At 44.2% G+C, this 27,307-nt stretch overlaps 1 protein-coding gene across 6 annotated transcripts in view; it reads right to left on the minus strand.

Moving 5' to 3' along the window:
* LOC104924454 (signal-induced proliferation-associated 1-like protein 2) overlaps positions 1 to 27,307 on the minus strand; it is an 81,893-nt gene that overhangs the window by 47,954 nt on the left and 6,632 nt on the right. For all 6 annotated transcript variants that reach the window (XM_027277690.1, XM_027277689.1, XM_027277691.1 and 3 more), the window contains exon 2: positions 3,793 to 5,572. In XM_027277690.1, coding sequence (XP_027133491.1) covers positions 3,793 to 5,302 — 1,510 coding nt within the window. In that variant the 5' untranslated portion in view covers positions 5,303 to 5,572. The remainder of the gene's footprint in view (positions 1 to 3,792; positions 5,573 to 27,307) is intronic.

Here is a 27,307-nt window from a genome sequence, read left to right on the forward strand (position 1 = left end):
TGCTAATGGTTCTAGTAGCCCCTCAACTCTCCAGTGTACAAACTCTAATGGGCAGATTCTCATTAAATTTTCTTGTCAGGATGCATTTTTTTTTTTTATTTGTGGGCACTCAGTGAGTTCTCCTCTTTTGTTAGGAGGTTAATTTGTGCAGTAAATTATAGTTATAATATTCTAATGGGCAGATTGACATGAAATGTACAGACTCTAATAATGCTCCCATGAGGATGAACATTCTAACCTCATTTGTGGTCAGGCTGCAGGAACAGCAGAGTTGCCAATGTGTTGTTGGTTCTTTCCAGCAGTTTTGTATTGTGGAATATAATGAAAAATTTAATAGACACTAGGGGAGTCACTAGAGGGACTTTAGGCTTTCAGTATTGTTAGTTTTAAGCATTGTAAGAGCCAGGACTCATTTCAGTTTTAAAATAAGAAGTATTCAATTTTAAACTCATTGAACTGCCAAAATGAGGCACTCAAAATACAGCCTACTGAATGAGAATATCATAAAGATATAGGATCTTTGTAAAACATGTACTTATGTTTGTATAATAACTTGTCTGATAAAGCTCTGAGTGTGTTGTGTGTGTGTGTCTCTGTTTAGGACATAGACAGGAGCAGAGCTTTGCACACAATAAGCAGTGCCTTGAGCAAACACTCCCTAATCCAAGCTAAAGCCGGGGAGAAAGACCTGGATTCAGCAGACAAAAACAAGAAAAACCTCCGCAGGGACTCAAAGCGCCGACATTCGCAAAGACATTCCTGCAGAAGTTTAGACTATGCATCTGTGCCATGTGGAGCATACCATGTATAAACTGATTCTTGTCATCGAATGCATTAACATCGGGGCAATGCACATATCAGCATGAATAATAAATGAACTGTATGTACAAGGCACTGCGGGGTTAACCGTCTGAGGAATGCGCAGCTTGTCCGGGACGGTGGACTGGGGGGGGGGGATGCTCCGTGAGGCATAAGGTCAAATGGTGGTAGGAAGAATGCCTATGCATACGAGGCCACTGAGCATTTGAATACCGACAGTGCAGTGAAGGGGAGAGCGTTGACTGTAGGGGAACGCTTTTTGTCAACAACTATAACATGTCACTGGCAGTCATCACTTGGTGTTGACAATTTGCCAAAGGTTGAAAAATGGATGACTTTGTTTGTCATGTCAAATAATGCCTGTTACCCCCACACAGCAGAAATGCCAAAGTCTTTAAAAGGTCCTACACTTTGTGGCTCTAAAAATGTAACCAATCATATAAGGCATGGTTTACATAAGTGATTTTCAATGATGGCCTCGACCCATTACCAGTCTGTGTAGTGTTGGACACTGGCTTCCAGAAGAAACAGAATAAAGGAGACACCCTCCATCTGTCACTATAATAGATCATTCACACTACGACAGATAAACTGAGCAAATTTCTCATTGAGTGGTGACGTGGTGGTGTTATTTTATATGACATCTAATAAACTTGGGTTCAGTTTCACACTTCTCTCCTTCTGTCAATAATGTGTGCTCGATCTCTTTCGCATGCCCACACCGGAGAGCTTCCTGTTGCTCTCTATCTCATGACAGATGTAAAAAAACAAAAAAACATGAAGCTAATAAAGAAAGCAACTTAAAAATATGTTCTTAAAGCTGCAACAGAACTGGAAATGAATGTTGTTATTGAGGATGAAGAGTGGGAGGTGGTGTGTGAACAGGGTCATAAAATCACTATAGCCCATGTGGAAAGATTCAATTGGAAATTAAAAATGAGATACTTCAAAACCTTCATGGACTTCAAAATATGACAAAAATAATACCAATTTATGCTGGAGGAAATGTAAGCAGATCGGGGACCACACTCATATTTTTGGGATTGCCCGATGTTGACTCCATTTTGGCAAGGGATCCAAGCAGAAATCCGGAGCATTCTGAAAATTACATTACCGCTGAACCCATTACATTATATACTGGGTTTGAATCCGGGGGGGGGATATAGGAAGAGAAAGGCCCAACTATTACAGATTCTCCTACTAGTGGCGAGGAAAATGATAACCCTGTGTTGGCTTAAAACCTCTACCTCCACTCTTCAACAATGGCGAGAGGACTAAAGAATGTGTATTTGTGGAAAAGATAACTGCCAAACTTCATGTACAAAAGGATTTGTTTTTGGTTTGTGGGCCCCTGTCATTTCCCATTTTGGATGGCCCGACAGTAATTTTGGTAACGGCTGGTCGTAAGAAGCTATTTCGGTGTTGTGTTTTTTTTTGTTTTGTTTTTTGTGTTGTGGGTCTCCTGGGGAGGGTACTTTCTCCCCCTTATTCTGGGATTAGTTTGGGTGGGGGTCCATCTGGTAGTTTGTCTTGTTTGGGACTGTAGGTATGCTGAGACACTAATTGTCCTGGTTGTTGTGTTCTGTTTTGTTCTTAGTGTAATGTTTTGTGTTGTTCTTTATATGCATAATTAAAAAAAAAAAAAAAAGCTGCAACAGATCTTGTAAGGTCGACTCAAACTGGTCTAACCCTCACCCCCACCCACACTACTGCTCTGCGAGACCACTCGTAACCATTACCTGTGTGTACCAAGGCTTAGGCAGTGGGTGTGGATGAAACACTTTGTCCATTAGCGTAGCCTGGGGAGAAACACTCCTGGTGCTGAGGGAGGGAGGGCTTTAGGCAATCAATAGGATCAATGTTCAGCCCAGGTTGATAAAAGCCTGACCTAAAGTGGTGACACACACGTCATGTTTGTGTGAGTGTGTGTGTGGATATGTGCCTGTTTTCATGTGTGCGGTGAAGCAGAGGTGACAACAGACTTGTCTCTCCAAAGAAACACCTCATGAAAGAAGGGCAAAGGCTGCATGCACATATGGAGAAATAGGCATCTTCTGTAAAATGTCAAAACAAAAGTGACAGCGGCACGAGACATTAGGCCCTGTGTTACCACGGAAAGAGAGAGATCGAATAGATAGACCACTTTAGGGATGAGTTGTGAGCGAAGCAATTTCACGTTAATGATTATCAGAGTGAGGTGAGTGGTACGTTCAAACATACTGTAAGTAGAGCAGATCCATAATGGTCTCATTAACCTTGACTGGAGATACTGAGTCTTAACTGAGGAATATTTTAATACAGAGTATCTTTTTGAAGAGGGTCAGGCAGCTCTCAGTGTGAAAGGTGAAGCAGCTGTTTTCTTGGGAGGCTTAAGAATGGGTAACTCAATCTGCTGAAAGCAGCAAACTTGGATGCATAGACAGGGAGAAAAACAGATATGTATATTACGGTGATGGGTCGGGGTCGGCATGGTATTTCCAACGTCTGTCATATAGGTGTTTTAATGAGGGGACCTGGGACCTTGGCATAGTTCTGCTGACCCTAAAGTTTTATAGGAGGGGTCCTCACACCCCTGCAGCCCCCGCGGGGAACAGCTGCAACGCACCCTCTCGCTCACCTCTCTCTTCTCACATGACTAATCACAGCTTCTCCACAGGGTTCAGAGCAATATCACAGGGAGGACACGACTGCTCCTCTCCTGAGGAAGTGAAACACACACCCTCGCACCCAACACAAGCCTGCTATTGTTCTGGACCTTATTTCATCTGGTCCTACAGAAATAACTGGGCCGCTGAGATATCTGACCCTATGAGCGGAGCCTGTTTCATTTGGGAACGTGGCATTGTGCATAGTCTTGTTTCAATGAAACTGATTTAGCCTGCAAAGTCGAATAATCCTTTAAATGTTCCATCATCATCACTGTTTAATCTCAGTAAACTCAAAAATCACATGTTCATCATAAGCATCTCTTACCTCTCCCATAGAAGTACTTGTGGTAGTAGTATGCTCCAAGGTCGATGTGCTCAATGATGTAGCGTTTGACCTTCTCCCTGTGGATAGGCTGGTTTTCTCGAGGCACCTCCAGTACAGAGACTCCTGCGTTGGTGCAGTGTGAACTTAAAGATGATTCAAAAGAGCAGCTCTCTGACATGCCGCTGTAGTTGGCACTGTTGGCTCTGGAGAGGGAGATCCTCCTCTCACCCTCACCGCCAATCTCATTGCGAAAGTGTGGACAGCTCAGCACTAAACTGTTGCTCTTCCCGTCCCCCTCATCAGCATCCAAGTTCTCCTTGGGGTTCAAGTCCTCCCTGCTGCCCAGTGGTGACTCAAACAAGGGGGCATTCCCACTGCTACATCCCGCTGCTCCACCATCTGTCCCTACTCCAGGTCCAGCCCCTGCTCCACCTCCAGACACTCCAACGGCTCCAGGTCCAGCTGAGGCAGCTGAAGCCCCAGTAGTGGTGTTCTTCCTCTGGCTCAGGTTAGCTCTGCTTGCCACCGCCTCGCTGATGTTGAAAAGAACGCTCTGGACGTCATAATGAGCAAAGCATTTTTGAAAGCTGAGTGGTCTCCGGTCATCCTCTATTGAGAGCCGCAAGGCATCACTCTCACTCTTTATGGTCCGCAGTTTCCTGAACAGAGACGGTTCTGATGACTCCGATTTAAGACGCCTCATAAAAGACTTCTCACGCTCTCGGCTGTAGAGGAGAGAGCTGTCTATGTAGTCATAGCCTGGAATATGGACTATCTCACCCCTGGCAATCTGGGCTGCTGTCTGCAGGCTAGGGGAGAGGGAGGCGTCACAGCGCAACAACTCGGGGAAACCCAGAGGTGGTATGCTACGGTGGTCCAGAGTGTCCACTCGGTAGCCCCTAAGCATGGTAAAGAAGCCATCTCCACTCAGGCCCTGGCGGTCAATGGAGGATGTGCTGCCGTATTCACGGTGCAGCGAGGCCCCAGTGTTTGGATTGACAGCGTTCTGGTCCATTATGTCCTCAGAGTCAATGTCACTAATGGTAACATCACTGTTACTTCGCTGACGGATCGGATGGAGACCCTTCAGCGGGGAGTGGCTGAGGAGGTCACTCAGGGAGTATTTGTCAGAGTAGTCTACCTCCAGACAGACAGCTTCGCCTTGCTCCAGTATTTCCACAGTGTGTTCCTGCTGGCCGTTCTGAAATACCGGTATCACGCTCTGATAGTTCGGTGAAGGCCGCCCGTCCCATCCATCTTTCCTCGGTGGCCATTCTGTCACCCTGGCTCTGACGCCCATTTTAGGCATGGCTGGAGTACCATTTGTTTTGCCTGCGCCTTCAGGTTTCCCCTGCATGTTGGAGGCTGGTGGTCCCATGCCACCATTCAGTGCTTTGAGTTTCCTGCCGAATAGCTCCTCTGATTGCATGGCTCTGGAGTATTCTTCTGGGCCTCCCACAATTCCCACAAGGTTTGATTTGTTATCCGTCACAGGGCTCAAAATACTCATATCCTGCTGGCAGACTCCTTGAAGAGCAGACTTTCAGGACCCTTCTTCATTACATCATGTGATTTGCTCAGTGGTGAGTGGAGGAGGAGCCTCTTTCCTGAGTCAATGGAGCAGCCGTCGTCATAACTCACAGAAGACGGCTGGCACGACGATCGACACACAGCATTTGGATGTCAAGGACAAGTGTCTGAGGAGCGCTGAGGCGCAGCGGAGTGGAGTCTTTTCTCACAGCGTGCCGCCAATGCAGAACGACAGCTGGAAGAGTTGGATCTGTGGCACAGAAACACAAACACAGAAGAAAATGTTAACACACTGCAAGTGGGTTAGAACAGAGTAACTGAGGCATTTTAATTTAAAACATGAGGAAAAGCACTTTGTATTCCTCAAAATAACTCTAAAACACAGCACATTCAGTTCAGCTATAAAAATGATCATACTGTTGACCTAAATCATCTGCACCCTGTTATCGTGTGATAAACTCCCACCAAGGTGTATGCAAGACGTTATTAGTTTTGGAGCTATGTAGAACATATCACCAAATACAGCTGATTAGTGCATTTGAGAGGAGCTGGTGCCATTATGAGTTTATAACAAGATAGATGTATATCTTTGTTGGCGCTTCCAGCCAATGCCTAACAGATGGTGGTGAAGCAAATTACAGCAACAAGAGGCAGATGTTCAGTTAAATGTTCGCATGTAACAATATCTGATCCAACCCGCTCGCAGCATCATCAAGCCTGCAAATTATACAGGAGGGATAATTTTGCATGTTCAACGCCAATGCCACTTTTGCTTTTTATCTGATGGAGGAGGAAAATTAACAAGGAGCTGATGAGGTAAATCGGCTAGAACAAATTTAAAAGAGTCGTAACAATAGACAAAATTCACTCAGATATGAGGCCGTAGTCCACTCCACTAGCGTAACTTCAGAGGAGAGAGTTTACCCTTCCTCCTTGTTTATTTTTGTTCAACTGCGGAAATGACAAACAGACAAATGGCTGATATCAGCGCTTTTATTCATTAACCTGAACATCAGAGGACAGAAAGAAGGAGAGTGAAAACACTGGTCGGCTTGTCCTTGAAGAGTAGCTTCGTTCCCTCTTGGGTATTTCTGATGTCAGATACGCACATGCTGCAAACTCACATGGTTTCCATTTTTATCCATAAGTAATGTCCCTGTACATAAGCTATGTAGACTTTTGTTAAATAGGAGATTGGATAAGGACAATGTAATAAAGATGCCAACAAACAAAGTCTGTACTGTGTACCGCCGCTGAAAGCAAAACTCCAAGAGGAAGTGAGCAACTCCAGGAAACACAAGCAGGATCCTCTCTTATCGATCTCACCCCAGACTATTGGGTGAGTTGTAGGTCCAGTGGGACTGAGTGACTGAGGTGTTGCACTGGATTCATCTCCTCCAATGCCGACTTCTGCATGGAGGCTCAGACCATGTGTCTGTGACTCACTCACTCACTCACTATATTGACCTAAATGCTTTTTTCTTGTTCTTTGGGGCTGCTGGTGTGCCTCATTTCTTCTAGTTCTGAAATCATGTGAAAATACTACAAGTTATCCAATAAACCCTGCACATCACAGAGAACAGGGTCGCTGGTGTTTTTTGCTTCAGTGAATATGATAACCCTGTTAAAGCTCCTCTCCCTGGAAGGTTTCTCTGTGAACGTGATAGATGAAGTTGGGCCAGACATCCAAAGTTTGCTTCAGCTCCGTGCACTGGCCTTAAATATGATAGCTTCTGTTTCCAGACAACTGTTTACATTTCTGTCGTTTACTGTTAAGGAGGGGGATAAACTATTTTGGGATGAAAATGTGGGCCATGTCAAAATTAGATACCAGTCAGGCTAAACCAAATACACTCGGGATGAGTGGGAAACATTGGAATAATAAAGTATGCGCTTCAGCCTGGGCCAAATACCGGTTAATGCATGCATGACCAAATGTGTAGGAACAGATTAATAATGATACCTCCTCAGTTAAATTTAATACCAAACTATCCACAATCCTCTCTGGCAACAAACCGCGCTGCCGCTGTATTTAACACAAGGCAAGAGAGGACAGCGAGATATTGTGTTGTGTCATGTGAATGCATAATGTAGCAAACAGTTCAAATATGTCTGTCTGTTACAGTTGGCGAATTATGAATAATGGAGTATGTGCCGGGCCGCAGCGTAGTGAACAATGCCAGTGCCAGTCATTTTCAGTACAATGTGTGTCTGTGTCTTAAAAGGCCAAAGTGGAAGGTTTAGATACGAAGTCGCTTTTGATTCTAATTTTTCTAAAAAAAAGCTTGAATTCTGAATTACAAAAGTGAATTGTCACATAATTTGTCTAATGTCCTGGTTTGGTTACCTTTATTCTTCTAAAAAGTGTAAATGTGCAGATCTAGTGCAGTGTAAATATGGCAATACTGTTCAAAGGAAAGTGACCTCTGCTGGCCCCTCTGCTTCAAACACTAGACATCCATCACCCTGAGGCACCACAGGAGATATCCTGTCACCAGGACAAACAAAGAATTACTATAATCAACTCTAATTTTTCCAACTATCTCCTTTTGCGGCTGGAGATTTATTTTAAGTTCCTCCAGTCGACCCATGTCATTCTCAGGACCCTTTCTCATGGTTGACAGGGAGCAGAGGTGACTATGGCAGTCTGCTGACCGGCACCCAAATGTCACGCTTTGACTGAACAATTAGAGCCGGCGACAGCAAAATGTGCCACCTGTGCAAACGGCTTTATCAATGGTGACACTCCAACAGAGGCTTTAACGGATGACTGGGAACGAGAAGAACAAAGAAACTGACATACTGTAATCTCAATGCATGACAACAAAACAGACTTTCACAGCAGTCCATGTCGAGTGGAGAGAAAAAAAAACAAGATAGAGGGTTGTAATGTGGTTAACACACGCAAACCAAAAAAAACTGTCAAAGCTTAACGTTTATTATGGCTGTCAGAAGAAAACAATATTATATCACCACATAAAAACAAATGGAGCAAGCCATTAAAATAAAATAAAATAAAATGACATCTTCTTATTTAAAATCAGTCTTTTTATTCTTGGCTGTTACATAGCATCCGAGTTCTGCCTCCGGTCTCTTTCCCCGCTGGTGATGAATTCATAGTAATAAAAACAGAATCTGGAGACTAGACTGTTTATGTTCGTAGTGTCCAGCCTCTCCCTGTTTGTGCTGCTACACGGGGTCAGGAAAGGGTGAACTGGCCTTTATTTCACATGGAGGACAGGACAGGATAAACCAGAGAACATGGTGGTCTGTGTTTCCTTTTCCTGCCTTCTATTAGCTACTTTCTCTGCGACAGTGATTAATGAACACTGTTGTACCATGTCTCATTCCACGTCCACACACCCCCCACCCCCTGCATCCCCCAACCAATAGACAAAGTGCCACGAGCTACTTGGTCAGCAGAATCTATCTTCTGTGTGACCTGAAGGAGGCTGTTTTCTGTCCTTTCCTTTGTGGCAGTGTGTACAAGGGAGGCAGCAGATGGAGGGTGGGCGGTCTGCTTTGCTAACAGCCCTTTATTACTGGAGTAATGCATCGCCATTATGGGTGTTTAAGACACAAGGCCTGGTGAACAGGGGGAAGAGGTGGAGGGGGAGAGATTGGAGAGAAAGACAGGCCTAATTACAGTAATGAACTCATTTTCTGTCTCTGATGTTGGATACTCTGTCTTTCATCTCGGTTCATCTAGAGAGGAGTGGCCCAGCAGTTCTCCCAGGTCTTAAAATAATCCTGACATTGTGGCCTGATTAAAGCCTCGGGAGATATTAATACTCTGTCAGAAAAGTGAACACGTTCTGTCCACCACCCTGAGATTAATAGTCTGTTATCACTGAGAGGCCATTTCACCAGACACAAAGGCATGATGTCAGCCAACTCTGACAGACTCTCTAGACTGACTTCTCATTAGTCACTTCTTCAACTCCTACACAACTGTCAGCGCGATCATGGAGAGGAAGTCCCCTCAAACAAAGCTGTGGACAGTCTTTTTGTTGGTTTGTGGTTGCAGTTCTCCAAATTATCCCAATGTTTACAGTAAAAGACTGATCAAACTGGGTATCATGGCACATTGATAAATATTTTGCTCCTCAGCTACATGAGTTAAAAGCAAAAAAAAAACATTTCAATCTATCAGAGATTTCTGGAAATTAAGTTATGCAAGGATGTTCCACTAAACACTGCATATATTATGTTCGATGCCAGTTGCAAACACATTTTGCGCATGGCATTATAAAGATTACTCCACTTAGAGCTGACAGCACTTCAGGAAATTAGGCACATAGTGTATGCTCAAAAAGCAGGTCCATGTCTCAAATATTCTTGAGGAATGCCAGATAATATGCATGTTTGATTTTTGATGCCAACAAGGCCCATTTCAGGTAGCAGTAATTGTCTAAAAAGCCAAACTTGTCACGTCCCAAACATAAGGTTACAAAGGTTTAGTACACTGTGTGGAGAAATTGCAAAACAGTCACCTAAAAGTCACAATTATGGGAACAAAATATCAAGATTTGCATATGTTTGGCAATCACAGGCACACTTTAGCTGTATGTTTCTGCCAGTGCACCCGTTCTGCATGATTACAGAATATCATAATAACAGGTAGGTGTGTTATTATATTATTCAGTACACTTGAAAAGCTGAAGTAAAAACATCTTGTAGATAAAAGAAGGCACATTTTCACATTCCTCTAAAATCTGCCACCCTCCACATTGTCCAGCCTATAGCACCTCAGGTCAAAGTCAAACATGTTTATTTAGCCCCTACCAAGCTGCAAGGCCACTACGAGCCCCGGGGTGAACGCAGACCTGTGATTATGGGCAATTATCTTTAATAAACCCTGGCGTAATTGAGCCATATTAATGCTCCTCTGTTCTCAGCAAGCAGGAAGTAGTAGCTGGCCTCGTCCCCAAGACGCCTCGACCTCCTGAGCTGAGGCCAAGCCATGATGCAGTCATCCTCTCCTTCTGCAGCCAAATTAGGGTGCAATGCGGGTTAGAGGCCAAGATGATTACACCAATTTTCCAGCTCATGGACTTCATCATATAGCGAGGCAGGCAGCGTTACTGTGTGAAGCCAATTTACAAGTCCTTCTCCACGCATTCGCAAACCACATTGTTTTTAGATCCTTGTTACCTGCGTTCAACTGTTTTACAGGCCGCAGCCAGTCAGACATTTTAATGTGTCACGCTGTGTTCATCATTAACACAGAAGAAGGAAAAAAAAAACAAGTGGAAAGCAAACAAACCCGAAGGCACGTTGCTTATGCTTCACTGCCCGTCATTTGATTCCTCAATAAACAATGAATCACATTCCACGTCACATCACACTCAAATACGATCAAATCTGCACTGCACACTATGTTAGCGTTTCACCCTCCGAGGAGTTGATTTAAAACAACGTGGGAGCTCTGTTTTCAATCCTCTATTGTGAGCAGCTGTTCCAACCTTGCGGTTGGAATGGGAGGGGTGTACGAGATGCTTTTGGGCAGGGCAGATATGAAATTCATCACACTTGCAGTTAGAGAAGGAGGGGTATGGAGGGGGCGGGGGGTGTATGTATGACTGCAACCAGACACAGGCATCTCCAATCTGATGAAAACATTTCTCTTTCTGCTTCACTGGAGCGATTCTTTACCTTAACTGGGTTAAAGCAAAGAAGAATGCAAGGGTTGAGATGAGAAGTCAAAGTGGTGGAGCGGGAAGAAAATAAAAGGGAGTTTTGCCAAACCTTCCTGAAAGAGATTCATGCAATTAAACCACAGAACCAATTAATTGGGCGATGTTATCCTTGAGAGTTCATTACTAGGGGCCTGGGAAAACAGGCATACCATCTTCCCCAAGTGCCTCCAAAACCAAAAAGGATACTGCGTGAGAGACCATGTGTGTGTGTGTGTGTGTGTGTGTGTGTGCTCACTCCAACTGTGGCTATGAAAGTATGGACCAAAAGAAACCAAATGAGCCATTCAACTTTTTCCTCTTTCATCTGCAGCTCCCACAATTCAACCTCACAACAGGGAGGAATCTCCCACCAACTGACACTCAAATTAGCACTGATGCTAAAGCCCTACCATTAATGGCCTATCCCTCCCCTTCCTGTACTCGGCGATAACTCACTAACTCTGAGCCGGTAAGAACCCAATCGTCTAACTCCACCCTCTCTTATTGTGGTCAGACCACCAACCGAACACCCCAATGTGCCAATATTGCCTGCAGGGAGTAATGCTGAGATTTTAATGGCCAGTGTGAATAGAGGGTCACACCCTCAGTGGGAGGTAAGGAAACCAATGAAATGAGTTCCAGCCGCCTTATCGAGCCTGATATGTAGAAACTATCACCAAACCACATCCAGCCTAGTTATACTTTAAGAATATTCACATAGATGAGAGTTTAACAATCACAGATGCTATGATTTATTTGGGTTAAGTGAGGTTGTGTAAGTAATAAGCTACAGAATTTAAAAAAAAATAATGCTTCACCAGTGATGGGTGCCAATTTGACAGCATCATCCATTAGAGAGGATATAGGGGCTGTCAGTAACCAAATTGGCAGTCAAATCCATCCAACATTTACCCACTACTCCCTCTGGATCTCACCCTCTGCTTCATGTCACTCTATTTCTATCATCATAAGCTTGAGTATGCTCAATCTGAAATCAAATTTGGCATGTCCTCAAAGGCTGAATACAGCTCTGGGTGTGACTAGAGGTCTGTCGTTCCACGCAAAAAGGGTGGAATTTGCAGAGAAGTCAAAGAGCCAGAAACCCTGATGGTGAAAGTTGAAATGAATAGCTGCACAAGCTCCAGCTGCAGCTTATGTTACAAGAGGGACTAGATGATTTAGAATCGGTCCTGGTACTGCTTTGCAACAACAAAAAGCAGACCGCATGTTTGTTCCCAAAACCAAAGAAGGAGATAGAATGGAGAGCTTACCCTTCTCTGACAACAGAGGAGGGGTATGTGTGCCAGGCACTTTTATGATGCGGCCAGAATGAGTTTAAAGAAAAGAAGTAAAAACTCCAAGTGGATAAACTAAGCGATTTATTTCCTAATTGCTTTAGAAGTGTGAATTTTCTCAAAAGCTCAAATTACTAATACTCAAATGTATGCAACACAAAGGCAGAGCTCAACACTATGCTCAAAATGGTTGCAAGGCTGGCATCAGCTTTTGATTGCCAAAACTGAAAATATGGTTATTTTTAGTCCCTTTACTTGAGGTAATTAAGATACCATGCAGCATCAGATTAATAATATGATAATAAAAACATGAAACATGAATACATGTAAGAGCTTTATTACAGTGACCAAACTAATTTATTTTTCAGTTTGTGTTTTTGGGTTTGTCATCCCCAAAGTTAAACAACTTCATGTGCTTCGCCATCATCTCTAAAACAGATGCCTGTGTGCACGTGAGTATACACACACACACACACACACACACACACACACACACACACAGTCTGGTTCCAATTGCAACAGCAATATCTAAAAATAGCCACTGCAACAAATACTTAAAATGTATTTATTTTGGGCTACACATTTTGCTGTCCCATTTTTTGATATTAAAAAGGGCCAAAAAATTGGTTCTCAAAATGGTTGACAATGGCAACCTGGTAAGCATTACTGTCAAGCCCTGAAAGATAATAAGCACGGCCAGGACCAGCTGCTTTCAGTGTAAAAAAAACAAACAAGAAAAACAACAGCCTTAGTAGACCTTCGTGTGTCCACGAACATATTCACAAGATTTCTCTAAAAGTTGCCTTTAAATCATTCTGTGTGTCAAATTCTGTCCAATTATCTTATTTGGAAATAATACTAAACACCAGAAAAACATTAACATTCGCCCCAAAGCTGACAACTAAAATGTGGAAATGATCACGTGACATTATTAACCACCGGGAGGTGCTTTGAAGGTGAAAGTTATAACTGTGCAGGGCTTTTTATTTGTTGCAGGCCTGCCATACTGCCCAAGAGAACATGACATTTCTGTTTTTCAATGTCCAATCAGCCTAAGTCCCTCCATGTTTACTCATCTGCAATCTCATCTCTCTTTGGCAGCCCGTGTGTGTGCACTCTGTCCCTTCAAGCTAAAATCTTCCAGTGTCATGTCATCACCACTGACTATTCTGACATGATCCAATTTACCTGGCAATGCCCACGATGACACAAGCACACAAACACACACAGTCAGCTCATACCAACACTTCGATGGGCATGACAGCAGCAGAGGAGGACAGGAGGATAAAGAAAGTACTTGCGTAGAGAGAGACTGGCCGAATGGAGGCCGTTTCTGCAGGAGCAAGAGGCGATTAGAGGCTTTTTGTTTACATCTCAAAGCACACAGACCCAAGTTGACCCAACAGCAGAAGAACAATCAGTAGAAGAGATAAAAAACAAGGTCAGACAGCACAGAGTAAACATATACCTTCAGCGTCTCATCAATTCCCCGGCACTGCGCCTCACAATGCACTGTGGGAAATGCCCACATTCACTAATGCCCAGTCAGTGCCCCCAGGTGCACAGACTTATGAAGAACAGAGCCTCTATCAAACAAGCGCTGCAGTGTTTCCAGGAGTCTAACCTCTGGCATGGGCGCCACTTCAAAAGACAGCCTTTATACTCGGTCTGCATTTTGATCTATATAAAACTCGAGTAAAAATCCTTTCAGCTGTTTCACTTCTTGATTGAGAAGACTAGACGGGGTATCTCAGCAAAAAGGAAGTCGCTTCATACCAGAATAAGACTTCAATACTCCCATAACAAGCCTGAAAATGGAGCAGCTTTCCACAGATATAAGACAGAGAACAGCTGGAATAAAAGAGGCCACAGAGATATAGCTATGTGCTGAGCTGCACTGTCTGATATCTACTCCTGTGGTTACAGAGCTTGCCCGAGGTCACTGCCCTCCAACAGTCATCTCGCCACACCTCATCTGTCAACAGTTGTGCTCTTGCGTGTAAAATTAAACAAAAGATAGCTGTTTGCTTTGCTGTGGACTTTGGGGTTTGGACTGGTAGTTATTTCTAGCCGTTGTCTTATCATGGAGGCAGCTTAACATGGACATGTTTTCCCTCACCAGTTCACCCCTGAGTGTGCTCTGCTTCATACTAGCAGTAGCTCCATCTGGGAAGTCTGAAGCACCAAGGGTCACCCGTGATCTGACTCCATTTCACATGGTTCAGGGAACAGTAAGTATTTACCCAACAGAAAATGGTAAATTCTTTTCATTTCCTGCACACATTCAAAATCTCATAATATCTACCATATGCTGTGTTACAGACAAAGAAAAGGGGTCCTGCCAGAAGAGAGTGGTTTGAAACATCATGATTGTGTATAGAAGCCAGCGAACTAAAAGAAGGCAGAGTCAAAGTAAATCTCATTATGAGTATGTGTACATATTTTTCATCTTGGTTTCTCTGAAAACATCAATCGACTCTTTCAAAGTAATAGATTTCATTGTGAAGCACCACAACATGTTTTGAAGCTACGCATGTAAAGCCTTCAAACGTTAACTTTTTTTTTCTTCTTCACCGAGGAGTGTTTTGACATGCTATATCCTCAGTAAATATCCACAACAGATGTTCTTAAAGCGCTGAGAGACCTGACTCTCATCACTTGGATGCAAGCGAGCTCATTCATAAATTCCTTTGTCACAGTTTTTCTAGTGCAAACACAAAAAACACCTTGCACTTTGCATATAGTGTTTCTAAATTCCAGTGGAGGAGAATGCAATGACATGACAGCCATCGATAAAATAAAATTACCACTGTGGCTCTGGAATGACGACCTTTACGTGCCAAGATTAACATAATTACTAACAGCAATCCATCAAGCGGGAGCTTAACCACAGTCACAGCACTGATGGTAGCTTCAAATTTTCACACTGACGAAGCATAGAGCTGAGTTGTGAAAAGAAAAGAGCCCCTGTTCTTGAGTTTAGAATGAGCCTCATATATAAAAAAAACAGCACAATAGTGGTAGAGTGCTGGCTGTAGGTAGTGCAGGAGAGAGGCAGGCCTCCTCCTGGCTCCACTGAAAATGGGAGTCTCCTGCCCTGATGCTCCGCCAGCTGGCTACATGCCCAGCGCCTGCCAGGCAGCACACTGCCATTGTCCTTTAGTTGTTTCAGGGTGATCTGAGAATTAAAATAGACAGGACAGCAGATCTTCTCTGTTTATACACACACACGGAATAAAGAATTACCACAGCGGTAAACAGTAAATCCACAATGCAGCAAGTTCAAAGATTTAAGTGATGTTGTAAACCTGGCTAGTCCCTATTCTGATAAAAAATTAATGAACACCGACTAATATGACTAGTGGAATACTGTGTTATTAGAAATGAGACAAGCAGCATTATCACGAAGCACTTCGCTGTGTGTCAGTTAACATCATGTAACAACCAGCATTAGTACCACACTAGAGATACACACGCATAGTTTTAGATGTCACTCCCAGAGCCTATCGAGGTCTCGCAGACTGAAGCTTCTGTATGTTCCCAACAGAAGGAGACCGTGTTTGTTCTTGGCTGCTCCAACAGAGCCCCATGAACAGAGAGCACTGTGCTGTGGCCCTTCTCCAAAAGGGACCATCTGTCCCCCGAACTTGGCCTAGCCACGTCGGCCTTTGCTGCTATGGTGAGACAGAAAGGGACGTGCAGGGTTGATGTGGCCCAGCAGGCCTCCCGAATAAACCACCACCTATTTCCATCAGCACACATCCCCCCTCTGCCGCTTCCTAGCAGCCTGCCGCTTACCCCGCTACCTCCATACCAATGACAGCCTGTCAGCGGCGCGCACTCAGGGAAAGGAGGGAAAAGAAAAGAAGGGGGTGAGTCATGGTGAGTAGAGCGCTCTCATCTTGTTAAAGGAAAGCAGTTAAATAAGTTGTGAGGAGTTCGAATTGAAAGCCCTGAGAACGTCCGTGCTTCTGCTCCTCTGCTGAGGTCAGTCAGAGTCCACATTGTCACATTATCAATGAGGAACATTGCAGCAGTGGAGGGAAGTAGGTAAGCAATGTGACACTGTTAAGACTGAGAACCTACACACTAACGCACAAACACATTCACACACAAAGCATGCTGACCGGCTGAGTGACCTGAGAGCGTGTCAGTGTCAGGATGCATCTGTTCCTCCTCTTACTCACTTCAGCGGTATTCATTTTCTTTTAAAAGTTTGTTTTTCACACTTGGCCTGGTGTTGCTGACAGAAATCTGGTGTAACGGAGACAATTTGGACTCCTGGGCAGCTCCTGGAAGCTCCAGAGCTGACAGGAGAATAAGGTTTAATCAGCCGGAGGATGCAAGGGGAACATAAGTGTAGGGAGGACAGGGGTAAGCACAGATACACAAATGAATCACTCCTTTATTCACCTTGCAAGAACTTTTTGTGCTGAGTCTGCCAGAGAAGCACACTCACAAATTCCTCCTTTGATACACACCACAGACTAGACCACTTAAACACACAATTGTCTAAAAAAATAAGACTTTTCATCGCTCTATAAAGAATGCGTATGCTGTGCATAAATGCAAGTAGAGCTAAGGTCAATATACATTACAGCCTCATATTTTTACCTATGAGGCCATTACATGGCAACAAAAAATATATATCAGCAGTTGCCACGCTTACCTGATTAGGAGGGTCCTTTTTCATCAGAGCCATAAATCCTAAGAGCAGAGGACACAAAGCCCTGTGAGACACAGTGGTAATAAGCTCACTGTGGAAATGCTATCCAAGTGCATTAAATCCATCAGCCACTTGTTGAGAGAAAGCTGCCACACTTCACAGCAGAAAGCCTCGAAAATAAACAACTCTTCCTCCTGCTCCTTTATCCAATCACTAGTTTGGGGAGAAAATGGAGAAAGATAGAAGAAAAAGAAGGAGAGAGTAAAATAAGGACAAGTCTGGCAGCCATCGGGGAGTCAATTTAGCGAAATGCATACAGCTGCCCCTTAATGCAAGCAGCCCTCTCCCTCCCCCTGTGACAAAGCCACCAACAGAATGAGACTGCAACATTAGCATATGTAAGGAAAAAGTAGGTGGCTGTGCCGGGTGGGGGGAGAAGTGCTGCTGGGTGTTGGTGTTGGTGGTTTGGGGGGAGGGGGTGGACCGTGACATTCAGAACTTCTTTGGGTAACAGGAAGGACAAGGAAAAAGAGGGGGCAGCTATTGTTCCCAGGAAAAGATGCCCAGGTCAGGCCCGTGACCTTCCAAGTTTTTGTTGCAATGACGGTGGGAGATGGAGGAATCCACTTATCCATACTCCATCCTATGAACTACAGCCTGGTACAAAGGTCCGTCTTACAAACAGAGCAAGCAACCGTGACCACCTTGAACACGCTGAGATGAGCGGAGAGAGACAGGACCACTGCTCTTCTTTCAAAACGTATAATCCTTCTCGCCACACGCCATATGCTGAGCCTGCATATTTTTTACCTTCTGCAGAAGCCAGAGCAGCAGTCAGGAGGAAGATAGGGAGGAGAAACACTGCGATTCTCCTAAGAGCCAGGAGGAAGAAGATCCTCTTCTCTGCAGGGTGCTACTCTACTGTGCATCACTGCAAACAGCTGTGGGTTTAGGGGCCTACACACACCAACAAAGACTGACTGCAGTGCAGCTTTTATCAAAAGATGTGAGGCCATGCATCAAAGGCTACGGCTGACAGCAAGCTGACCACTAACGTTCATGTACGTTCTGCGCATGCATGGCATGAAATAATAAGTAAGTGGTCTATTTAAAAGTTGCAACTGGCACTGTAAAGGTTTGCTTTGCTATGTGCTGGCATCGTGCCTGGTCTTTTTTCTTGTAGAAAAAGAAGAAGAACAGGAAAACCCATGTGAAACTGGTGAAAACAACTCGCTTGGCTAAACAGTCGATGCCAGACACTGAGTGGTCAAGCTGTGCCAGTTTTTAAACAGGCATATCCTCAATCCATTTTTCAAAGCTCTGTACTTTTTTTGGGATTAGATAAAGACTTCTGAGTAGTGTGTTCCTCTTCTGCGAACGCAGGTCAGCTGACTGTACGATGTTGTTTTTGTGCCATTCAACTTCAGCTTTAAAGAGAAGACGTCAGGCAGGCTTTAGGCTGTGTCAGCTGTCATTAAGTGTATGATCAGCTGCTGTTTGCTGACTCCAGTTTGAGGTTGCTCCGTGTGTCTTGGCCCAACAGAGAGTTAGTGAAGCCGACTTGTGACTGTAAGGGTTTGTGGTTGAAGTCTGTGAGCCAGCAGGTTAAACATGGGTGTGGGGACCAATAAAACGTTTCTCAACAACCACTGTGACACCTCAGAGCATGGCACATTTAACTAGAGCAGAGGAGCTGTTCGCTGGCCAACACGAGTATGTTGTGAAAGCCAGTTATTTCTGAGGAAGTCGACCTTCCCTGGACACATAAAAGCTAAATAAAGAACAACTCTGTGAGGTAATTGAGTTTTGATGATATATTCCTCCTTTGTGCAACATAATTGAGTTTCAGGAAGCTTAATTGGAAAAACACTAAACAGTGTCATTCTAACCACTTCCTGATGACTGCTTTGCTCTGTCTGTTTCTGGTTGGAGGTAGGAGCATGTTAATAGGAGGAAATGACAGACTTTAATCAAGCTCAATGAATGGCAGCAAGTACAGGTCTGTGTGCCACAATCTGCTTTGATCTAGCCTCTGCAGGCAGGTTCTCAGCTTTGATTTGAGTTGAGGGGAAGGAAAGAGTTTTATTTGAAGTGTGGGAAGCCCCAGGAGGTAACACTTAGGAGTTCTTGTCACTGCATCCCAGCAAACAGACAAACTATTCATCAGCCTACACACATGTGCAGCAGGGCCCGTGGAGAAACACACAAACCCACAAACACTGCTCGTTTGCACATGGACGACCGGGTTGATGGGCAATTTACATACCATGGGTAGTCATTACACAAACGGACACACATGCAAAACGACCTACATTCAGCAACGCTAAGAAAACATTTTTTCACATCTCATCTTTCACACGCCGAGGAGAGTTTTGAGTGATTTAAAGAAATACAATGACCTTTTGGGGAGTTCACATCGAGAATTGGAATACTCCTCCAGACAATGTTTCTGTTGATTTATAGATTCAAGATGTCTGCTGAGTTCCCTGTCACGACAAGACAAACTTTTATTTTGAAAAAAATACCTACTCTGGATTAACGTAAGGTTAAACCTCGTCAAACTGCACGCTCTAATGAAAAGTTTGACATTTTGGAAAATACGCTTATTTGCATTGTTGGACAGAGTCAGATGTGAAGATTCATGCGGAGCTTTTCTTGGCCCGGCCAGGAAGTTACTGCGTCCAGTCAAAATATAGTGCAGCACACAACCCCCTGTAACAATACTAGAGATATAACACGTTAATGAATGAGCTTTAGAGGTTCTGATAGGCGAGGTTGTTTTGGTTTTTTTGTACCTTTGGACAGCGTCAGGCTAGCTGTCTCCCCTGTTTCCTGGTTTTTATGCTTAGCTAAGCTAACTGTCTGTCATTTGTATTTATTGGACAGACTCAAAAGAGGTATCAATCATCTAATCCAACTCCCTGCAAGAAAATAAGTGTATTTACAGTGTATTTAAAGGTGTAACAACACAGCTAAGCATTAGAATTTGGGCAGAACGTGCTACTGGAAATACTTGAGTAACGCCTTAGGTGCTATTTTTGGATCAGATGACTGATAGAGCAAACAAAGCCCAGTGTAATCCCTTGTGTAAAGTCTGATCACACAATACATGTACACTCAACATTATGCAGGAGATAACACGGTGTTCAATCACACCCTCTTATCTCTGTAGTGGAGCCTATTGTTTGTGAAAAACAACCTTTAGAGCGACTCTTGTCATTCTGTGGTCAACCTGAAAAGGGTCAGCGGGTAGTGTGGAAACTATTGTGGCTTGCTTCGTAATTACAGTACTAAACAAGTTGAAACAGCATAATGTGGTAAGGAACCAGGGTTTTTGCGTGATTACTTCCACCAGGGGACATTTAATAATCCACCAAGAGCGAAAGGCACCTGTAGCCGCTTAGATTGAGCGTTCTTTCATGAGGGTGTGACGATAGCCAGACATGCAATCCATTTGCCGTCCAGTATTTTTAGTCCTGCTGATAACGGCATGCTGTGGTAAGACAAGTTTCTCCTTAGTTATGCAGAGTGGGAGAGAAGCTGTTTAGGGAAATGACCTGTTCGTCCTGCAGAGAAGAAGGGAGGAACAGCAGCTGGCAGGCAACGGGCAGACACAGCATCTCCGAATGTCGCTTCTCCTCTACCCGCCTCCCTCCCTTTTCTCTCCACCTTCTCTCCTCCTCTCAATTTGTTCCCTATGTGTTGTCTGATTTCATCAGAGAGCAGGAGCATGGGCTGCCACCACTACCCCTCCTATGCCACTCCACCAAGAAGAGAGCGAAAGAGAAGGGGGTAGTGGGCACATGAGGTGAGGGGGTGGAGAGTAAACAGTGGCTTTGCATCCCTCTATGTTGTTGCTAGGCAACTTTTTCTTCATATGACAGCACTGAGTGACAGCAGACCTCCCTTCAGAACAAAGAGGGAGGAAAAGCAGAGGAGCAGCACAGAGATGAGTGGTGATCTGGCGGTGAATACAGGGGCAGGCGCATTGTTGTTGAGTTTCAAGCTGCACAAAGCAACATTATATAACATTCGGACTAAATAAATCATTGAAAAAAAAAAGGTGAACATATTCAGAAAGGTCGTTCTTTATCTTGGGGCCAGGACTAACAAAGGGATCAGAAGATAAATCTGATGGGTCAGGAGATATTTAACTGAATAATAAATCAGAAAAACTGTTTTTTCTTTTAAATTACGGCAAAGCGTATTTTATTTGCGCCTCTAAAATGATTCAAATAAAACCAAGAAACACTTCCCTGGTCCCTACAGATGCAACAGGTGGATACTGCATCATTTCAAAAGCTACGCAAAACATTCTGTCTTTTGTGCAAATAACTTTCTCTCTGCTCACTCCAGATGAAGTCAACTTCATTTCTGTTGGTGTAATCACACCAATGGATTAATTTCTGAGCACACCAACAAGGCCACTGGCACACTGAGGATGTCTTCAGTAATTAAGTGCTTATCCAAGTCTTGTTTTTATTTTGCAGTTTCGAACACACTCTTTCATTACCTATGAACATATGATTAGGATCTGTAAGAAAGTCCTGGGGCAGAGTACCAGCGTTACCACCACAACCTACAAACTATACTTTGGCAAAAGTTGGCAGACACCAACAGATCCGGCTCAGCACATTCTGTGTGCAGCACAGATGACGTGCTTCATCCATAGGGCACATAATAAGGGTTTTTGACGATTGTAGGGGCTAAAATTAGCACGTGAATAATAATCACTGGCCGGAGAGCTGTTTTTCATTGGAAGTTTGGCAGGGGAAGAGGGTGCTGGATGCCAGATCAGGGGTGCTGCTCTACGGATGTGTGCAGAGAGAGCAGGCAGTCAGGAAGCGTAGGAAAGTTGACACTGGAAACCATATTGTTACCAGCAGTATGGGCAAAGTTGCCAGTGCTTTTAGATGACTATGTAAGATGCCAGATGTCTGCACCATGGCTGGCTAGAGAAGTGGGAAAAGATGGATACAAACAAACAAGCAGTCTGACATTGGCTATATTCATAAATTCTATCAACCTGTTGACATACCGGAGAGAGCAGACAGTCTAAAACACAGAAGAAAGGAAAGAGAAAGACTGTACTCAGATCTTTGCCGAGAATCTAGATACCAAAATAACAACAACAACAACAAGTGAAGTCCGTGGCCATCTGGAGCATATGTTCCAGTGCAGCTACTTCCTCCTGTAATTAATGAAGTTCTCCAAAGGGAACAGTCTGATTAAGTGAAAACTCTTCTTATTCTCCGTAGGCCATGTTTTCAGAGCTCGCAGAGAAATGGCTCTGACAGAATTCCTGAGAACTAGGCGGCCCTGGTTTGTCATGCAGCTGGCATCTCTTTTATGGAGTCACTTTCAAAGCTCCCCTCCCCTCACCCTACAAGTGGCATCAAAAACATCTGTTCGCAGGGCAGCCACCCACATGAGAGATTGCCCAGTACTGGCAGGCTGGCCTGCAGATGTAGGCAACAACCGACATGCAAATGTACATGTAAAGACCCAGACAGCCACATTGTGACAGTTCAGACAACAATATAAGTCACTTAGGGGGAAGGAGAGAGAGGAGTGGGGGTAGAGAAGGGAAAGATAGAGACTTAGAAAGAAAGATGATAGGTGACGGGGATGATGATTACAACAACTAGTAGCCTTGATTTGAGCCAGTGTCTCCAGGTCATCTTGAAGGTTGTGCAGTGGTACTTTAAATCTCAAGCCAAAGACCAATTTGACCTCCATCCTTCAAAGCAGCCCTGTTCGTGTAGGGACCTGGTAATGCCTGGTGAAGGAGCAGTAGCACAGCTATATTAAGGCTACCGTGTCCAGGTATAAGATGCCTTAAATGTGCACTCTACTGGTGCTCAGAGCAGTGTAAAACACTGTGCATCATTAAGGGAAGTGTGCTTAAGTACTGTCCACGGACCTGTAAAGAGTCCAGAGTGGGTAGAGGGAGGCGATGGGAAATGGTCCGAGTTATTTCCATTCCCTCAGCCCGTTTATGGAAACATTATGGTAGCAGGGTTCAGTTCTCACGGAGGAGGAAAAGATTCGGGAAGTAAGACTGAGAGACAGGAGAAAGTGAAGGAGGGGGTGGAAGAGAAGAAGGAGGAGGGACTGTGGAAATGCTGCTTTTAGCCGTTTTCTCTGGAAAAGACCTTGCTCTGTGTGTGTCCTTCATTGTGTGGTTTTCCCTCTGGCAAAGGCCACAAAAGCCTCCATTTATCTTGCCTGAGCATCTAGCCTTATTGAGAAGAGGACCCGAAAGGCAGGCAGCCATCACATGTGCCAGGGTGACATGGCTTTTCCCTTGTTAACACTTTAGTCTTGCACCCAGAGTGCACCCGGCACAATCTCCTCCGGAGTGAGGGATTACTCCTGCCGACAAACGGGAGAAAAAAGAAATAGTACATCTGTTCTATATATTTGCATTTCTTTGGTTGAATCACAATGCACCACTTGACTCGATGGAAAGCGAACATTCTCAGTCAGGCGTGAGAAACCCACCCCATCAATGAGGCCTTTTTCCACCCTTTGGGTTTCTTTAACCAGAGTAACAGCACATCACAAGGAGCAGCTTGCACAAAACACAATCTGTCAACTCGGAGGCAGACGGGGGCCAGTTTATTCACGATTCGCTCTCATCAGTTTCTATTTACTCAGTGTTCTTGGGAGTAGAAAGGCGACCAAGTGCAATTTTAGGACATCGCAATGTGCGCTATTCAGCAATCTGCAGCTCTAATTGCAGAGTGAGTGGAATTTTCTACATCTCTAGCATTGAGGCACAACAGCTGCAGCTGGCATGGCATGTGGTGGGTGTGTTTAAAGGAGGTGTGGCGGCTAAAAGGGTGTCAAAGACTAACCTCCCACCAAGAGCCACCCACACACGCGTGCGCGCACCTACGCATAGACAAACACACAAATGGTTACATGCACATGACACAATCACACGGTGGTCTTTTTGCTCTCCACCTAAAGATTCATAATGTTAATGACACACCATCATGGAAATACTCTTTACCGCCACTCAACAGCTAATTCTTGATCAAACTGATTTAGAGAGGAGTCAGCTGCCTTAAAGAAAAAAAAAAGATCCAACACATAGTGTACATACACACATCCCATTCCTCCAGTCAGCTGGCCATCATCATGTCCTGCTAAATATCTGCGTACACACGCACTGTACATGAACCAATAAAAAGTGTGCTGAGAGGAGGAAGGGATGCAAATGCTCGCTTTTGTTCTCCATATCTTCTCCCTGGTCTTGTTCCCACCTCCTTACACATCATAACATCCTACCATCCCCCTTCCTGAATGCTAAATGGGTGAAAAAGTGTCCGGGGAGATGAGTGCGGATGAATTCATTCATTCCACAGGAGCCAAGTGCACTGATCCGACCTGGCATGAGGGCCCCAAGTGATCGAGTGACCTTTGCCCCGTAGAACTGATCGAGGCCAACGATCTGATGAGGTGCTCTTATGAAGGGGGGAAGGGAGTGTACGAGGAACAAGGGGGGTGGATGGAAAATGTCCCAACAGTCATAAGGAGGACGGTTATATTGCATGCTGCAGCATTTCCTCAGAGACGTCACTGGTGAATGCACATTGAAGTCCACTGACATTAATATTTATACATTTCAGAATCACACTGAAAAAAAGAGACGGAGTTAGATCTTTTAATGTACTTCCACCTCATTTGAGCACAGGAAGGTGTCTGTCCTTAATCACAGAGGTGGCCAGACTTTACAACAGAATACCAAATAAGCACAGATTTCCTTATTCCTCACTTCCTTATCTCGAAACTGCAGCTGGCTCTGAAGAATGCCACCAAGATGGCGGCATTTAGAGAAAGAACCGGGAACTAGCATCTTGTACAACATGCACTCAGGGTCACAAGCCTGGCGGAATCAAGAGGAAAGTCTTGCTGTATTTTAGGTAGTTTGCAAATGCGGCATTAGATCCAGCACTGTTTGATAAGATGGACGACTCCCACAGGCTGAAGCTATAAATAAAACCTTAGTCAACCTGCCTGGTTAATGAGAGAGACAAAGAGTCCTCCAGCACTTTGTTGAAGTCTGTTGGGTAATGTGTGCATCTGACCTTGACAAACCACCTCAGAAATATGAAATGTTTGAATTCTCACCATTACAAACACCCCCCGAAAGCCCAGACAGTAATGCTATTCAATACTAAATCAATAACAACCCCAGTCTTCCAGTATGGGACTCCCTGGGGCAAAATCCTATCAGGCCCAGGCTCATGGCTCAGTGTGGGTCTTTTTCAGCATCTATGGTGAGAAAATGTTTGCAAACCCATCATATTCCACATTGTAAACCTAGCCATGGGCATACTGTTGATACTGCAGAGCAACAACAAAAACATGGAGGCGACAAAGCAATGGTGCTGCAGCAATCCATGAAGTCAACAAACAGAGCAGCCTTTTAGTCTAACCAGGGAATTGGCTGTGTTTGCGCAGAGGGAAATGGAAGAAGTCTCCTCAGGGACCACCGTGACTCAGACTGCCTCTCAGTGAAAATTAAACAAAATGACAGGAAACAATTAACCTTCATTCATTTCACTCTTTACACTCCCCCCAGAAAAAGTCAAATGTCATCGCCGGGGAAAATGGAACTTCATGTGTGACCCGTGTGTTTACATGCACTTAACTAACCTGATTATTGTCAGCTTTCTGCTTTAAGCTGATTTATTCAGAGTCATGTAAATAAGAAACCGTTTCCTTAATCTGAAAATTTGGGAAAAATCTGCTTAGCTCATCGGGAGAAACCAAAAAGAAAACTTCCCGTCAGTATATTAAAGTAAATAAATTACAAAAGAAATCCATCAACAAGTGGAAAGCTCACGCTGACCTCTGACCTTTGGTGTTTGTGTGCTCCACCTAAACACAGATTATCTTGAGACAGATGAGAACAGTGTAATTATACAGCTGCTCCTGTGGTTAGATATACAGCACCTGGCTGTGTATCCAGCAGTTGTGTGTTCATTGTGTTTTGGCTCGAGCCCACACGGCTCAGTGCTGAACTGTATGTGGCCCTGCAGTCCTGTTTACATTTCAGAGAGGTTCCGAGGGCTTCCAGTAAACTCAGCCAGGGGAAGGTAAGCATGAACACACAGTCGTGCTGCTAGGCATTGTGAGAATTACTTATACAGAGACTTCTTGTTGGTATCCTAACATAGTGTCTGGGACACAATGTGTGGGACACTGTTTGCCCGCTTGTTATGTAATCTCATCTTCCTTTGCTCCTTCTTCTTTTAAGGTAGTAAACCCATATAAAGGCAGCTAGCATTCAGTGTCAAATGTGCTGCCCTTCTGGAACCCACAGCGTCCCACCCCCTGTGGCTAACCTCCAAACGTTCACAGAAGCTTTCAATACACTTCTGAGGAAGGGAGGAGGGGAGCAGTTGATCTCCTCCACATTGACAGACAGTGCGATTACAGAAGCAAGAGAAAAGAAAAAAAAAGAAAGAAAAAAAAAAATCAGGCCACTGTCACTCCAGATCATTATCCTCCGTCAACAGCCTTTACAAATCACATAAAAGGAAGGCTAGTCGAAATGATGTTGCAGAGAAAGCGGAGGAAGAAAAAAACAAAACAAAAAAACAAGCGAGATGGAATATACTACTCTAGCTTCGAATTAGCTCTGCTTGGCTAGGTCGGTGCTCCTTAAACACATCATACCGCTGCTGCAGCAGCCCGGAGTACAAGGAAAGGCCAGGCCGACTGCCAGCCCTGCACAGTTCAGCTCCTCTCGGCTTTAGCCTTCCCTTCCACTTTGCGTAAAAGGGTTTCCCACACACACCAGTAACTCCAGTATCTCAGGCTTGTCTAAAATAGTCAAAAGACTACTATGTCTCAGCAGCAAGTTATTATAGGCCAAAGGCAACATCATGTACAGGCATTTTTGTGCTTCAGTAAGTGAACACAAAGCCTACAGAGTAATGTCCTGGTTTAATGGTGTGCATAATTCAAAAGTATAATCTGAACTGAAGAGACAGAGAAAATATTTAGATTTCAAGGATATTGAAAGGAAGTAGAATGTTTGTTTTAACCAAATGAAGCTCTAGAAAACGAAAAAAAAAAAAAAGCTTCTAGGAAGAGCGCTATAAGATTTCTGATTTCGTCTAGCCAACACTTTTTGACTTTCCTCTGCTGTCACATGAAAGAATAACACAATCAGAAGAATAATACATTAAGTCACACCACTATGAAATACACAGAGAAAACAAGACTGCAAACGGACGGGCTTTTGTTATACTCCTGAGATTCCAGTATAACCACACATACTCAGTAAACTGCACTCATTATCATCTGATTAATGGATGAGCGGAAAC

The sequence above is a fragment of the Larimichthys crocea genome, chromosome III (assembly GCF_000972845.2).
Source record: "Larimichthys crocea isolate SSNF chromosome III, L_crocea_2.0, whole genome shotgun sequence".
Lineage (NCBI taxonomy): Eukaryota > Metazoa > Chordata > Actinopteri > Sciaenidae > Larimichthys > Larimichthys crocea.